The 14,069-nt window shown below is 44.5% G+C and overlaps 1 protein-coding gene across 1 annotated transcript in view; it reads right to left on the bottom strand.

The window, feature by feature from the left end:
- Positions 1-14,069, bottom strand: part of SPEN (spen family transcriptional repressor) — a 210,987-nt gene that overhangs the window by 28,951 nt on the left and 167,967 nt on the right. The window contains exon 11 of the mRNA XM_030186169.1: positions 2,066-9,983. Within this exon, the coding sequence (XP_030042029.1) occupies positions 2,066-9,983 (7,918 nt within the window). The remainder of the gene's footprint in view (positions 1-2,065; positions 9,984-14,069) is intronic.

Raw genomic sequence — 14,069 nt, 5'->3', positions numbered from 1 at the left:
ATATTTATGTAATTTTATTTATATGGAGTTGAAATCCAAAAGCAAGTTTTATTAATTGATGATTCATGTCTATGCGTCACATATATATTTTATATTTTTATGTTTTCTAATTTTTAATATTATACATGATTTATTTGGGTATAATTTATGATTTAATATGTTTGTTTATTCTAGCCCCTGACGCAGCCCTTTGTTGGGCGAAACATGGCCTGTGTCGGGCATTTGTCTTGTATATGGTATCTTGAATAAAATATTTTTTTTATGTTATATTGATCTGCTGGCTCATTCTCCACGTTCTGGGGGTAAGGGCAGTTACGGTGTTTGGAAGAGCAAGGAATTCCACTTAACTACCTTGTCCTGTTTTCTATAGATTATAAGTCTTCAATCTTTTCTGTTGTCGGTCCTCTTTTGTGGAATACTTTTACTACAGGACTTGCATAGTTTAACTTCTTTTTTTGCATTTTCTGAAATGATTGAAAGTATCTATTCAGTCAAGTGTTTCAGTTAATCTTTTAAGGATTTTGAAGTTTATTTTGGCTTATTTCTTATGCTTATATTAACTTCATTTTATTGTCTGTTGTAAGCCACTTAAAATGTATTATAAATGGTTGAAGGATAGGAAACAGAGTAGGGTTAAATGGGCAGTATTCACAATGGAGAAGGGTAGTTAGTGGGGTTCCTCAGGGGTCAGTGCTAGGACCGCTGCTTTTTAATATATTTATAAATGATTTAGAGATGGGAGTAACCAGCAAGGTAATTAAATTTGCTGATAACACAAAGTTATTCAAAGTCGTTAACTTGCGACAGGATTGTGAAAAATTACAGAAGGACCTTACGAGACTGGGAGGCTAAATGGGAGATGACGTTTAATGTGAACAAGTGCAAGGTGATGCATTTGGGAAAAAAGAACCCGAATTATAGCTACGTCATGCAAGGTTCCACGTTAGGAGTTACGGACCAAGAAAGGGATCTGGGTGTCATCGTCGATAATACACTGAAACCTTCTGCTCAATGTGCTGCTGCGGCTAGGAAAGCGAATAGAATGTTGGGTATTATTAGGAAAGGTATGAAGAACAGATGTGAGGATATTATAATGCCGTTGTATCGCTCCATGGTGCGACTGCACCTCGAGTACTGTGTTCAATTCTGGTCGCCGCATCTCAAGAAAGATATAGTAGAATTGGAAAAGGTGCAGCGAAGGGCGACTAAAATGATAGCGGGGATGGGACGACTTTCCTATGAAGAAAGACTAAGGAGGCTAGGGCTTTTCAGCTTGGAGAAGAGACAGCTGAGGGGAGACATGATAGAGGTATATAAAATGAGTGGAGTGGAACAGGTGGATGTGAAGCGTCTGTTCACGCTTTCCAAAAATACTAGGACTAGGGGGCATGCGATGAAACTACAGTGTAGTAAATTTAAAACACATCGGAGAAACCTTTTCTTCACCCAATGTATAATTAAACTCTGGAATTCGTTGTCGGAGAAAGTGGTGAAGGTGGTTAGCTTAGCAGAATTTAAAAAGGGGTTGGACGGTTTCCTAAAGGATAAGTCCATAAACCGCTACTAAATGGACTTGGGAAAAATCCACAATTTCGGGAATAACTTGTATAAAATGTTTGTACGTTTGGGTAGCTTGCCAGGTGCCCTTGACCTGGATTGGCCGCTGTCGGGGACAGGATGCTGGGTTCGATGGACCTTTGGTCTTTTCCCAGTATGGCATTACTTATGTACTTATCTAAGTTTTTATGCTACAGAAACTGGAACTCTCTCTCCCATAGAAACGGTTTGGGTTATTTGGCCCATTTTCAAAATCACTGTCTTTTTTTACTGGTTTTTCCCTCATGACAACTTTTATCCCATTCCCTCATATTTTCAGAGTTATTTTGCCCCTTGACAGAGAGACAAACATTCTCAATCACTCCACTATAATGGAATGGAAAGAATAGTTAAAAAAAAAAAAAAAAATACTGCTCCCTGGCTGGCCTGCTATTAAACCTCAGAAGATGTCCTGTAGACACACACTACTATATAAGAGAAATTATCAATTCAGCCATAAATATCTTACCTGGGATGGTGTTATGCTGCGGGATGAGAGGCCAATGGATGATGCACCAGGAAATGGAGTATGCGCTAGTTGAGTTGCTGTATGGTAGGATCTTATGTCACTGTACACAGATCGATAATCATGAAATGAGCTCCCAGAAGGATGGATAAGAGGTACACCATGGGGTACCACAACAGGTTGAGTTAAAGAAATGCCAGTCAGCTGAGAGCTTGAAGGGACACTGATAAGCCGGGACTCGCTGTGTGGAGAATGGGCCATTTTTACTTCAGGTGCTTTGTCTTTCCCAGGCTGTGGTGTTTTACTGGCAGGCGGCGTTTTCACAGACCCTTCTGGAGTTCTGGATTGCCTTGTTTCAGGGTGATGATCACCTACAGCTGCCAAATGAGAATGCATCATCATCCTTACATCTCGGGAAACACTGTATGGATCGAGTCTCATTCCTGAAGAAGGGAGATGGTAGTCTGGCTGCATCACTAGTACATCAGACTGTACAGGTGCTGATCCTCTGCAGACAGAATGGTGGTAGTGCATGTCATCATCCGGGGGATGCTGAGAAGATAGTGGAGGCATGACCATGTCTCTGATGGGAGCTGGCTGAGGTGTGCTTGACCTTTGGGGTCTAATGTCAATCTGAGGCTGTAGAGCTGCTCTAGGAGAATGTAGTGCTTCTGGTCGGATGCCATATGGTATTCCAGGCAGTGGTGGAGTATTCATTCTTACATCACCTTGGGACAAATGGCTGAGGGATACTGACTGGGTCACACTATGAGGGGGCATAATAACTGTCTGCTCTGGATGCATGTTGGATATGTATTGAGGCACAGAGATTCCTGGACCCAGCGTAACAGTATTGCTAGTTAAGGCAGCAGAAGAGGTAACGCTAGGATGACAAGCCCTGGGAAATGGAGACTGAGAATGTCCACTAGTACGAGGAGAGTGTGGTTCTTGTTTCACTACCCCTATATGAGGAAGGGCACGTTCTGCTGGGGTGTTGGGTCCTGAACGGCCAAGATTAACTTCTGAATGAATTTTACCAGATATGGAAGAGTGATGTGGACTGAGGCCTGGGCTTAAATTTGTTGGCTGTAGCACTTTAGAGTCCACTTTTAGTGCAGTAGGATCTACAGCCTTTTTATTGGTAGAACATACACTTTGAGAGTGCACTATTTGGTTATGTACTAGAATAGGTGGTGTGTTCACAGGCTGAGAAAGAACTTTAACAGTGCCAGGTTGTGAAACAGAGTTTAGGCTAGAAATGTGGCATGATTCTGTCTTTTCAGAGGAATGATCCTGTTTCACAGATATTACAGGTGATCCACTATATGGTTGAGATCCTAAGACCAATGAAGAATGGGTAGCAACATAAGCTGAAGATGTTGGAGCACCTTTTGATGTTGGCTGAGATGGTATAATAGGTTCCTGTTTAATCTGAGATTTAGATACAGACTGCTGAAACTCTATATCTACAGCACTGGCTGGGGGAATCTGACTGATCTTGGCACTAATTCGTTGAGGCCCTTCTGTCTTCTGCCCTGAATGACTCAATACCACAATACCCTCTGAAGTCTTTACTCGCAAGCCTGGACTAGAACCAGCTTCCACAGGCCTATCTTCAATAACAGACATTGCTGATTTCATGCAGGACCTGTTGTCATTTGTACTTGCCCTCTGCTTGTATTTTGGAGAAGGGATGATGGGGGGCGCTGACTGAGGTGGTTGCTTTACCAATGTTATCCTTGGATTATCATCAAAGTCGAAGCTATGGGACATCCGACTGATAACTGAAGTGGCTTTTGGAGCAATGACTGTGGTTATTTTTTCCTTCTCAATGAAAACAGGTGCCTCAGCTGCAGGAGGAACCACAGCATTGGTAGCAGGAACGGCTGTTTTTTCCTCCGATATTGGTTTTATGGCCTCTACTGGTGGATGAGATGGCTCCTCCACACGAGGTGCACTAACTGGCTCAGCTATAGAAGTAGTAACAATTGTAGATGTAACACCTGCTGGTGAAACATATTTGGGCTCCATTAGAATCTTCCTCAAGGTACTAGAATTTGTATCAATATCAGAAGCCTTGGTGTCAGGAGGCATAGCTGGTGATGGTGGTGTAGAGCGAGCAAGAGATTCCTCATGCCTTGACATCCATTCTGAAATAATTCCAGTACTGGAATGATGGGGAACTAATCCAGCTGGGACAGGAGTTGGTAGTTTTGCTGCTGAGGCAGAAGGACCTGTAGGACCAGTTAAATTTGATGAACTTGCAGGTGTTATGGATGCATTTTCAATACTTGACTGTAAGTTGAAACTTGTTTGGCTTACATCATCCACTGAGAGAGAGAGAGTTGGCAGGTCCACAGGAGTTGTTCCTTCAGCAGAAACCTTTTCCTCGGTATCAGGATCGAGAGAAATGGTCTCAGTGACTATGTTCATACTTTGTTCAGAAAGTGCTGGAAGCGTGCTTTCGTTATTCTTTTCATCTTGCAGAACTTCTTCTGATACTGATTTGACTTCCTTCCTGATTGGAGACCTGCCTTGTGTGCTTCCAAGATCAAAAGCACTGGTATCCAGAGTTTCCACTTTCTTGTTTGCATTCCTTCTACGCCTCTGGCGAGTTGTCTTTGAACGCCCCTTTTCTTTTCGAGGAGCATCAGCCTCTTGCAGGGGTTCTGCTTCTTGTGCAGAATTTGAAGATTCACTAAAACTTGTATATCTCTCTTTAGCCTCTGTGGTTTCTGGTACTGCTATAGAAGCAGAAGCAGTTACCGAACTCTCTGTGCCGTTAGCTTCTGATTCTAAGATATTGCTTACTGCCTGATCAGTTTCAGGCTCCATTTCTTCTTGCTGTGATGGCACCACCACAGTGCCTGCTGGAACATCTGAATCAGCAGGATATGTTGGTGCAGCTGGAAAGCTTTCTGCATCAGTAGAAATATCAGAGATAATGGAACCAATTGCTGCCGCAAGCTCAGTTTCATTAGCTTGATGTGCAGGTTTGTCTCCTTCCTCCTCCTGGCGAACCTCAGACACATCAGTTGCCTGATCCTTATAAGCAGGAACAGTTGGGGTTTCAGTGAGCTTTGCAATGTTCTGAACAGCCTGTTCAAGTTCAATTTGTCTTGCTAACTGGGCAGCTTCAGGAGAAAGCTTGGGTTCATGTATTACATCTATTTCAGGTGCATCTGGGAATGATATACCTGGCTCAATTTTTATGAAAGGGGGTGACACATTGTCTTCTTTTATGGGGCTTTTTATTTTCCCTGGGGACTCTGTCATAGGTTCAACATCCTCTTCACTTGGCCTCAAAGCACCTTTAACTTCATCTACATTGAGACGTATTTCTACATTTTTTAAACGCAGCTCTTGCTCTAAAGTTGTTTTTGCACTTCTAGGTCTCCCAATTTTGGATTTGATAACCTTTTCAGGTGCTTTTTTCTCAACAATTTCAACTGAAGAGACATCGGGAGTACTTTTACCTGTCTCTGCTTCCTTTTTATCACGTTTCTGCTCTGATGCTGGTTCTTCTTTCAGAGACTTCACTTTATTGCTATCATTACCCTCCTGAAAGGATTTTTGGGTAGCATCTTCACTTGATTCTGCTAAAATATCCTGTATTTTTGTTTCACTTTTCCCTTTTTTCCCTGTTTGACTACTAGTAGATGCAGGATGATTATGTGTCTGTTTCTGAGACCTCGGAGACCTCCATCCCTCTACAGGTTTTGGTATATCAATTGTTTCTTTAGTTTCAACCTCTTCCACCTCTTGTTTTGCTTTTTCCACTTTGATGGGTAATATTTCTTCTGTAGGTTTGCGGCGTGATTTTGGAGGTCTTCCTCTTCTTGGTGGGTTATGTACAGTGACAACAGTTTCTTGTGGTTCTTTTTCTATTCTCTTTCTGGTAGTTCTTGGTGGTTCTACTGGCTCTTTTTGCAAAGTAGGTCCATCACTGTCTCCTGGGCTAGCATACACTGATCTTACATTTCGACGCCTAGTTCGACCAACCGGTAAACTCAGCTCTGTGATTTCAGGCTCCACTGCAGAGCTAGGTTGTTTACCAGCATTTCTTGAAACTTTTTCTGTCTCCATTTTCAGTTCTAAAAGTTTCTGGGCCTCACCACGTGGAGAGGTTGATCGATTACGTTTTTCACGGTCAATTCTTTCACTCTTCCTTGTGGCAGGTTTTTCAGTTATTTTGGCAGCTAAAGTCTGTACAGGAGTCTTTGAACGTTTGCTTTTGTATGATTTTTTATCTTTTACAATTACAGAGGGTTCAATTTCCATGTCATTGTCAGAAACATGAGGTGGTATCTCTGTTATACCCTCTAATTTCTGATTTGCACTATGATCACTATTAGCAGTAGTCAAAGATTTTTCTTCCTTAGACTCACTAGGCTCCTCTTTTTGAATTGGTTTGGAAAATTTTATGCTGGGCTCTGTTAATTCAGGTTCTGCATCCACACTGATGTCTACCTCAGAAAATGATGTGCCTGGGGTAGGTGGCTTGGCATCTAAATATAAAGCATGCACCATTAGCGTGGAGTCTTCAGGTGGCAGAGGTGCTAAAACAATTTCTTTTTTTTCTTCCACAGCTGCAGCAGGTTTTAATAACTCTGGAAGATCAACTGTAATAGAAGTAGCAGGCTCAGGTGCAGGTTTTAATTCTTCTGGTATACGCTCCAGTGGTAGTTCTTCTCTTGTTGAAAGTACATCACTTGATGTTTTTTCACTTGCAGCTTTCTCAGAAATCAATGGTACTGACTCTTGTGCTGGAGCTGTAACTGAAGGTAATGATGGAGCTACAACTGGCGGTGGTAGTGGAAATGTGATTAGACCGGGTGCAGCTAATGAGGAACATTTAAGTTCTGGTTCTTTAGTGTCAGATGGTGAATCTGGTGTCTTAGGTTGGATCACTTCTTGCTTTTCAGCTTCTTTGGGTTTTTGATCCTTCTCCTTTTCTTTTTGTTGCATTCGAGTGAGTTCAATAAACCTGCTATGAAACAAAACAACTGGCTCCTGCACTAAATCAGATAAACTATTTGCTCCATCAGAAGACATTTGCCTCCCGCAAAGCCTACCGGATATGAAGTCGACTTCATCATCTTTTCTTTCTAGATGCTGTAAGCGTTTGGAATCTTGTTCAAAGATGGAGCTATGCAAAAATCGGGATGCAAACAATTCTTGCCTTTCTTGCTCTTCCTCTTTGTGATCCTCCTTCTTATCATCCAGCTTTCCTTCTGAATCTGTTCTAATTTTTTTCTTTTTCATATACCATGATGGGATAGGTCTTGGAGCAGAATCAACCTTCTCTTTGTCTTTGTTGTTTCTAAAACTAGCAAACCTGGAGTCCCAATCTAAAAAAGACCAATTTTCTTCTCTGGATGAAGAGAGAGATTTTGCTCTTTCAAGAAGGGCCTTGGTATCTGGTGTGATTGTTTTATCCAATGCAAAAGAGTAGAATTTGTTTCTCTCCGAAGAGCTGGAAAGCCTTTCATCTCTTTCACGGGGCTTCTCATCTCCAACTCGTAGCAAATAAGAAAATCTGGAGCTTTCCAATAAAGAAGACACTTTAGGAGAATAGGATTTACTATCATTTTCCTCCTCAGAGTCTGATGGTACCTCTCCAGGTTCCAGATCCCGTAAGGATCGTTTTCGTATGCTCTCTCTTTTCACTACATTGCTTGGGAAGATAACATCCCTATTAGGTTCCTGCTTCACTTGACATTCCCATCTGTGTGATTCTTCTTCAGAACCCAGAATGGAAACCTTGACTTTATCTATTATCTGCTCTCTCTTGCTAGAATCATATGGGTTAAATTTCAGGGAATCCTCCCTGACAGTCACATTAGTACAAGAAAGGCCCTTTTCATCTATTTTTGGTGACTCTTTGATTTCTTTCACTGGTAACAGCTTAAGGGAATCTAGTGTCTCTTCATCATCATGATATGGAAAAAGCCTAAGACTTGGAGAATATGCAGACTTTTCAGAATTCTCAGTCTGGCGAGAGCTTCTATAATTTCTCTCTCTTTTAGCGCTAATTTCAAACTCATAATGATCTGTCTTTTTCCTTTTACTAGGAGGAGAATCATCTGTAACATCTTGGGGTGGTTTACCCACCTCATGAACAAGACTACGTTTCTCATACTCATCTATTTCTTTCTTAGGACTGCCAAACTTCTCAGATTTTGCTATCTCTATTTCCATCTGCTGTTTAAGCCGTCGGCTTTGCTCCATTTGCTTCCGGTAGCTTTGTGTGTGATCAATGTCTATGCCTATCTTTTCCTCTAGATCTGCTGATACAGGCTTCTCTTGCCCAAGCTTATGATCAAGCAACTCTTCAGGAAGTCCAAAGTAATTTTTTCTACCACTTTCTTTAGTTAGTTCTTTTTCTATTCCTTGATCATCCATTAGCCTATGCTGTGGTTTTATGAGTTTCCTGACAGGGATTTCTTGAACTTCTAATAGCTCATCAGCTGTCTCTACCAATCTTGACTGCAGATCTAAACTGGTACGCAAACCCAACCCTACTACACTACTAGCAGATTCCTGACCTTCTTTGGGGCTGGTACTAGTAATAAACCTTTCGGGTTTGATTTTTCTTAATTCTCTTTTAAGCAGTTCTTTCCTCAAGGGTTTTCTTTCAGACTCCACATCCCTTAATGTGGTGGATTCTTTGAACGAATTGGTCATATCAGGTTGCTTTTTTAAGACCAGGCGTGCATCTTCTTCATCTTGGCTGCTTCTCTTTACTTCTAGTTTTTGCCTTTCAGGTTTTAGGCTTACATCAGCAAACCGTCTTTTACGAGCTTCTAGTTTGTCCAGATCTACTGCATTAGCTCCTTCTATAGTTTGCTCTCCTTTAATGTGCTTCTTGGCTTTTAGTTTTCCTTCTTTGTCTACTACCTCCACGTGGCTGGCAAGCACTTTTTCTTTTACCATTTTACTCCTGATAGCTTCTGGTTTACCTTGGTCAACTTTTGGTTGTTCAACTCGAGGTATCTGGACTTTTTGTTCAAGAGATGGAGACTTAACTGTATCATTATCAAGTTTTCCTCGCAATTTATCCAGAACAGGTGGATCCACAACTTTCCCTTCCTTTTCTTTTACTCGTGTTAATACTACACATGGCATTAATTCTAAGCGATTTTTAGATGATGTGCCTTCTTTTTCAACTTTCTCCTTAACCGGCTGTTTACTATTGCCTTTTATTTTTTCAGGTGTGGGCTCTCTCTCATTTTCCTGGTCAGTTTCAGATGACTGAGAGCTTGGTGAATGAATTTTTGCTTTTCGTTTTAATTTATCACTTTTATCCTTTTCAGTTTTCTCAGGCTTTTCTTTCCTCACTATACGTTTTTCCTTGTCACTCCTTTCTTGGTCAAAAGGGCGTTCTTTATCTACTTTTTCATTCTTGACATAACGTTCTACACGGGTTTTGTCAAGTTTATCAAATCTTGGAGGAGAAAGTGAACTACAGCTTCCACTGTGATCTGAGGAGCGGCTGTATATTCTACGTTCAGAGTCACTCTGCAGTCTTTCAGACTGTGAAGGTGATGCTCCAGGGCTCTGAGGCCGCCTTGAATGAGCCGGACTTTGACTGCGTTCAGCTGGTCTCCTTTCATGATCCCTATCCCGGTCAGATTCAAATCGTTCTCTCTCTCTTTCACGTTCCCTCTGTCTGTAACTATACTCCCTTATGTCTTGTTCATAAGGATCTCTGTAATCCCTATATTCCCTTGGGTCCTCATAATATCGAGGATCATAATAGTCTCCTTGGTAAGGATCCCAGTCTGCATAAAATTCTCTGCTTCGTGCTGGGTATTCTCTCCTAGGGTCTTCCGGGAATGTGCCTGGTGCTCGAACAGCGTCATAATATGTACGATCTGCGGTATACTCATGATATGATCCTCTTCGGGTCTCTTCTCCTCTGCCAACAACAAACAAAAAAAAAAACCCCCAGTGGTCAGATTTGTCTATTTTCAATGTCTATTATATGTCATACTACAATTTAGTTCTGGTACACCACCACTTTGATGATATACTTGAAAAGCATTATATCAAATCAAGCAAATAAAAATTATACTCCACAAGCAGAAGTATCCAGTGTTGGTGGTTTATAATAGAAATTCAAACTGCAGAAGAGAGGGATTCCAAAGTACACAGCACAAGGCAAAATAGAAGAAAAAAGCACCACGGGCCTCCAAGGTTGGGATAGCAAAGCAGTTCTTTAATGAGAGACCTGGGCTGTGTTTCGGCATAATTGTCAATTATTGAAATCCACTCTGCCTATAAACACTATCCAAAAGGTTTCAGAGTACTAAGGACATACTAGATACCCTTCCCCATAGGCTGTGATGGGCTAGGGGTCTGGATGCCTGCCAAGCAAAATTCCTGACTGATGAAGGAAAAAAGCGCATTTTAGATATCCCAACCTTGAAAGCCCTTGGTGGTATTTTCGTATAATAGAAATTTACATTCACCACTTTAAACATTTGCCTTTTTTTATGATTCTTTCCTCCATCATTCTCCTCAAAAGGTAGATAGAGAGGGCAGTGCATTTAGGAATAGTGGAATTAAAACAGTGACAAATCAAGGAGATTTAAAACAAATTCAGCAAAGGTGACAAAAAAAAAAAGTCCCAAAGCAAATGGTGTGGTGCAGAAATTTATTGGTTGGTATCAAAGACACAACACTGCTCATGGTAAAATTATGTATAATCATACCTGATAATTTTCTTTCCATTAATCATAGCTGATCAATCCATAGACTGGTGGGTTGTGTCCATCTACCAGCAGGTGGAGATAGAGAGCAAACTTTTGCCTCCCTATATGTGGTCATGTGCTGCCGGAAACTCCTCAGTATGTCGATATCAAAGCTCCATCCGCAGGACTCAGCACTTAGAGAATTACACCCACGAAGGGACACTCTGCCCAGCTCACCACCGCCGAAACGGGGGAGGGGAATTAACCCAGCTCATCCCCACACAAGTGGGGGAGGGGAATCCGTCCAGCTCATCCCCACGGAGCGGGGGAGGGACACCACACCCGCCGATGCGGGGGGATCTGTCTTATCCTGCAACCGCAACCGCGGGAGGAGCTGACTGACCCTAACACCGCCGAAGCGGGAGGGGTACAAAACTGCCCTACAGCCGCACGAAGCGGGAGGGAGTGCCGGCAGAATTTTAAGTCTCAATCCAGCCCCGTAAAACGGAGGGGAGAGGAATGCAGCAGCTCACTGTAACACAAACTCGTCTTAACTCTTGAAGAATCCAAGTGAAAAAACTTGAACACGAAGTCTTTCTGAAGTAACTGAAGACTGAACTTGAACCTGAAATGCAACCAGAATAAAAACAGTACAGATATCTGGGAGGGGCTATGGATTGATCAGCTATGATTAATGGAAAGAAAATTATCAGGTATGATTATACATAATTTTACCTTCCATATCATCAAGCTGATCAATCCATAGACTGGTGGGATGTACCGAAGCAGTACTCACCCAGGGCGGGACATAGAAATCCCTGACCGCAACACTGAAGCTCCAAACCGGGCCTCCGCCCGAGCAGCCACAGTCAAGCGGTAATGCTTGGAGAATGTATGGGCCGAAGCCCAAGTTGCCGCCTTGCATATCTCTTCCAAGGAGACGGAACCGGCCTCTACCATCGAGGCCGCCTGAGCTCTTGTGGAGTGAGCCTTCAGCTGGATAGGCGGCACCTTCCCCGCGGCCACATAAGCCGCTGCAATGGCTTCCTTGACCCATCTTGCCACTGTAGGCTTAGCAGCCTGCAGACCCCTACGAGGACCTGCATACAGGACAAACAGATGATCCGATTTCCGGAAATCATTGGTCACTTCCAAGTATCTGATGATGACTCGTCTCACATCCAGATATTTAAGAGCAGAGTACTCCTCTGGGTAGTCCTCCCTACGAAAGGAAGGGAGACAGAGCTGCTGATTCACATGGAAGCGAGAAACAATCTTGGGCAGAAAGGAAGGCACTGTGCGAATAGTCACTCCTGCCTCAGTGAACTATAGAAAAGGCTCTCGACATGAGAGCGCCTGGAGCTCGGAAACTCTTCTGGCTGAAGTGATAGCCACCAAAAAGACTGCTTTCAACGTCAGGTCTTTCAGAGATGCCCTTGACAAGGGTTCAAACGGCGGCTTCTGCAATGCTCTTAGCACCAGGTTGAGATTCCACGCAGGCACCACTGAGTGCAGAGGAGGGCGCAGGTGATTAACTCCCTTGAGAAAGCGCACCACATCTGGCTGCGAAGCCAGGGAAGCACCCTTCAGGCGGCCCCTGAAGCAAGCCAGAGCCGCTACCTGGACTTTAAGGGAACTGAGCGACAGGCCTTTCTCCAGACCTTCTTGCAGGAACGCCAACACTGAAGAAATTGGAGCAGTGAAAGGAGAAAGTGAGCCTGCTTCACACCACGCTGCAAAGATACGCCAAACCCTGGCGTAAGCAGTAGAAGTAGAGCGCTTCCTCGCTCTCAGCATAGTGGCGATGACCTTGTCTGAGAAGCCCTTCTTCCTCAGACGCTGCCGCTCAATAGCCAGGCCGTAAGACCAAAGGGGGAGGGATCCTCCATCACCACGGGACCCTGATGTAACAGGCCCTGCTCCACTGGCAGCCGCAGAGGATCGTCGACTGAGAGCCTGATCAAGTCCGCATACCAGGGACGTCTGGGCCAATCCGGACCCACCAGGATTACCCTGCCGGGATGCTTTGCCACCCGGTCTAGCACCCTGCCCAACATGGGCCAGGGCGGGAACACATAGAGAAGCTCTTGTGTCGGCCACTGTTGGAGAAGAGCATCTACTCCCAGGGATCGAGGGTCCCGTCCTCTGCTGAAAAAGCGCGGCACTTGGCAATTGGCCGATGATGCCATCAGATCTAGGCTCGGCTGGCCCCAGCGCTTCGTGATGTCCAAGAACGCCTGAGCAGATAGCTGCCACTCTCCGGGCTCCAAGGTATGGCGACTGAGAAAGTCCGCCTTGACATTCATGACTCCGGCAATGTGGGCCGCTGACAGCTGTTCCAGGTTCGCTTCTGCCCACTGGCATAGACTCATAGCCTCCTTGGCTAGAGGGGCGCTCTTGGTACCTCCCTGGCGGTTGACATAGGCCACAGCCGTGGCATTGTCCGACAGGACCCGTACAGGCTTCAACACCAGTACCGGGATGAACTCCAAAAGCGCCAACCGAATGGCTCTGAGTTCCAGGAGGTTGATAGACCACTTTGCCTCTGCAGGAGACCAGAGCCCCTGCGCTGTCCTTCCCAAACAGTGGGCTCCCCAGCCCGACAAAGAGGCGTCCGTCGTGACGACAATCCACTCTGGGGTCACCAGAGGCATTCCCGCAGACAACTTGTCTGTCTGCATCCACCAGCTCAGCGCCTTGCACACTGCTGGATCCAAGGGAAGGCGCACAGCATAATCCTCCGACATCGGAGTCCAGCGCTGCAGCAGAGAGTGTTGAAGTGGTCCTCATATGAGCCCTGGCCCAGGGCACTACTTCCATCGTGGCCGTCATAGAGCCCAACAGCTGCACATAGTCCCAAGCCCAAAGAGGAGAGGCTACTAGGAACTGGTCCACCTGAGCCTGAAGTTTGACAATCCGATTGTCTGGCAGGAACACTCTGCCCACTTGGGTGTCGAATCGAACTCCCAGATACTCCAGGGACTGAGTCGGGCGCAGCTGGCTCTTCTCCCAGTTGATGATCCATCCCAGGGAGCTCAAAAGAGCAACTACCCGGTCCACAGCTTTGCCGCACTCTGCATAAGAGGGGGCTCGGATCAACCAGTCGTCCAGATAAGGATGGACTTGTACTCCTTCCTTTCGCAGGAAAGCCGCTATGACCACCATTACTTTGGAAAAGGTCCGCGGAGCAGTAGCCAACCCGAACGGGAGGGCTCTGAACTGGAAGTGTCGGCCCAGGACTGCAAAACGCAGAAAGCGTTGATGAGGAGGCCAGATGGGAATATGCAAGTATGCTTCCTTGATGTCCAAGG

The sequence above is a fragment of the Microcaecilia unicolor genome, chromosome 13 (assembly GCF_901765095.1).
Source record: "Microcaecilia unicolor chromosome 13, aMicUni1.1, whole genome shotgun sequence".
In the NCBI taxonomy this organism is placed as follows: domain Eukaryota; kingdom Metazoa; phylum Chordata; class Amphibia; order Gymnophiona; family Siphonopidae; genus Microcaecilia; species Microcaecilia unicolor.
The sequence above is the reverse complement of the archived record's forward strand: the minus strand, read 5'-3'. Positions and strand labels throughout refer to the sequence as shown.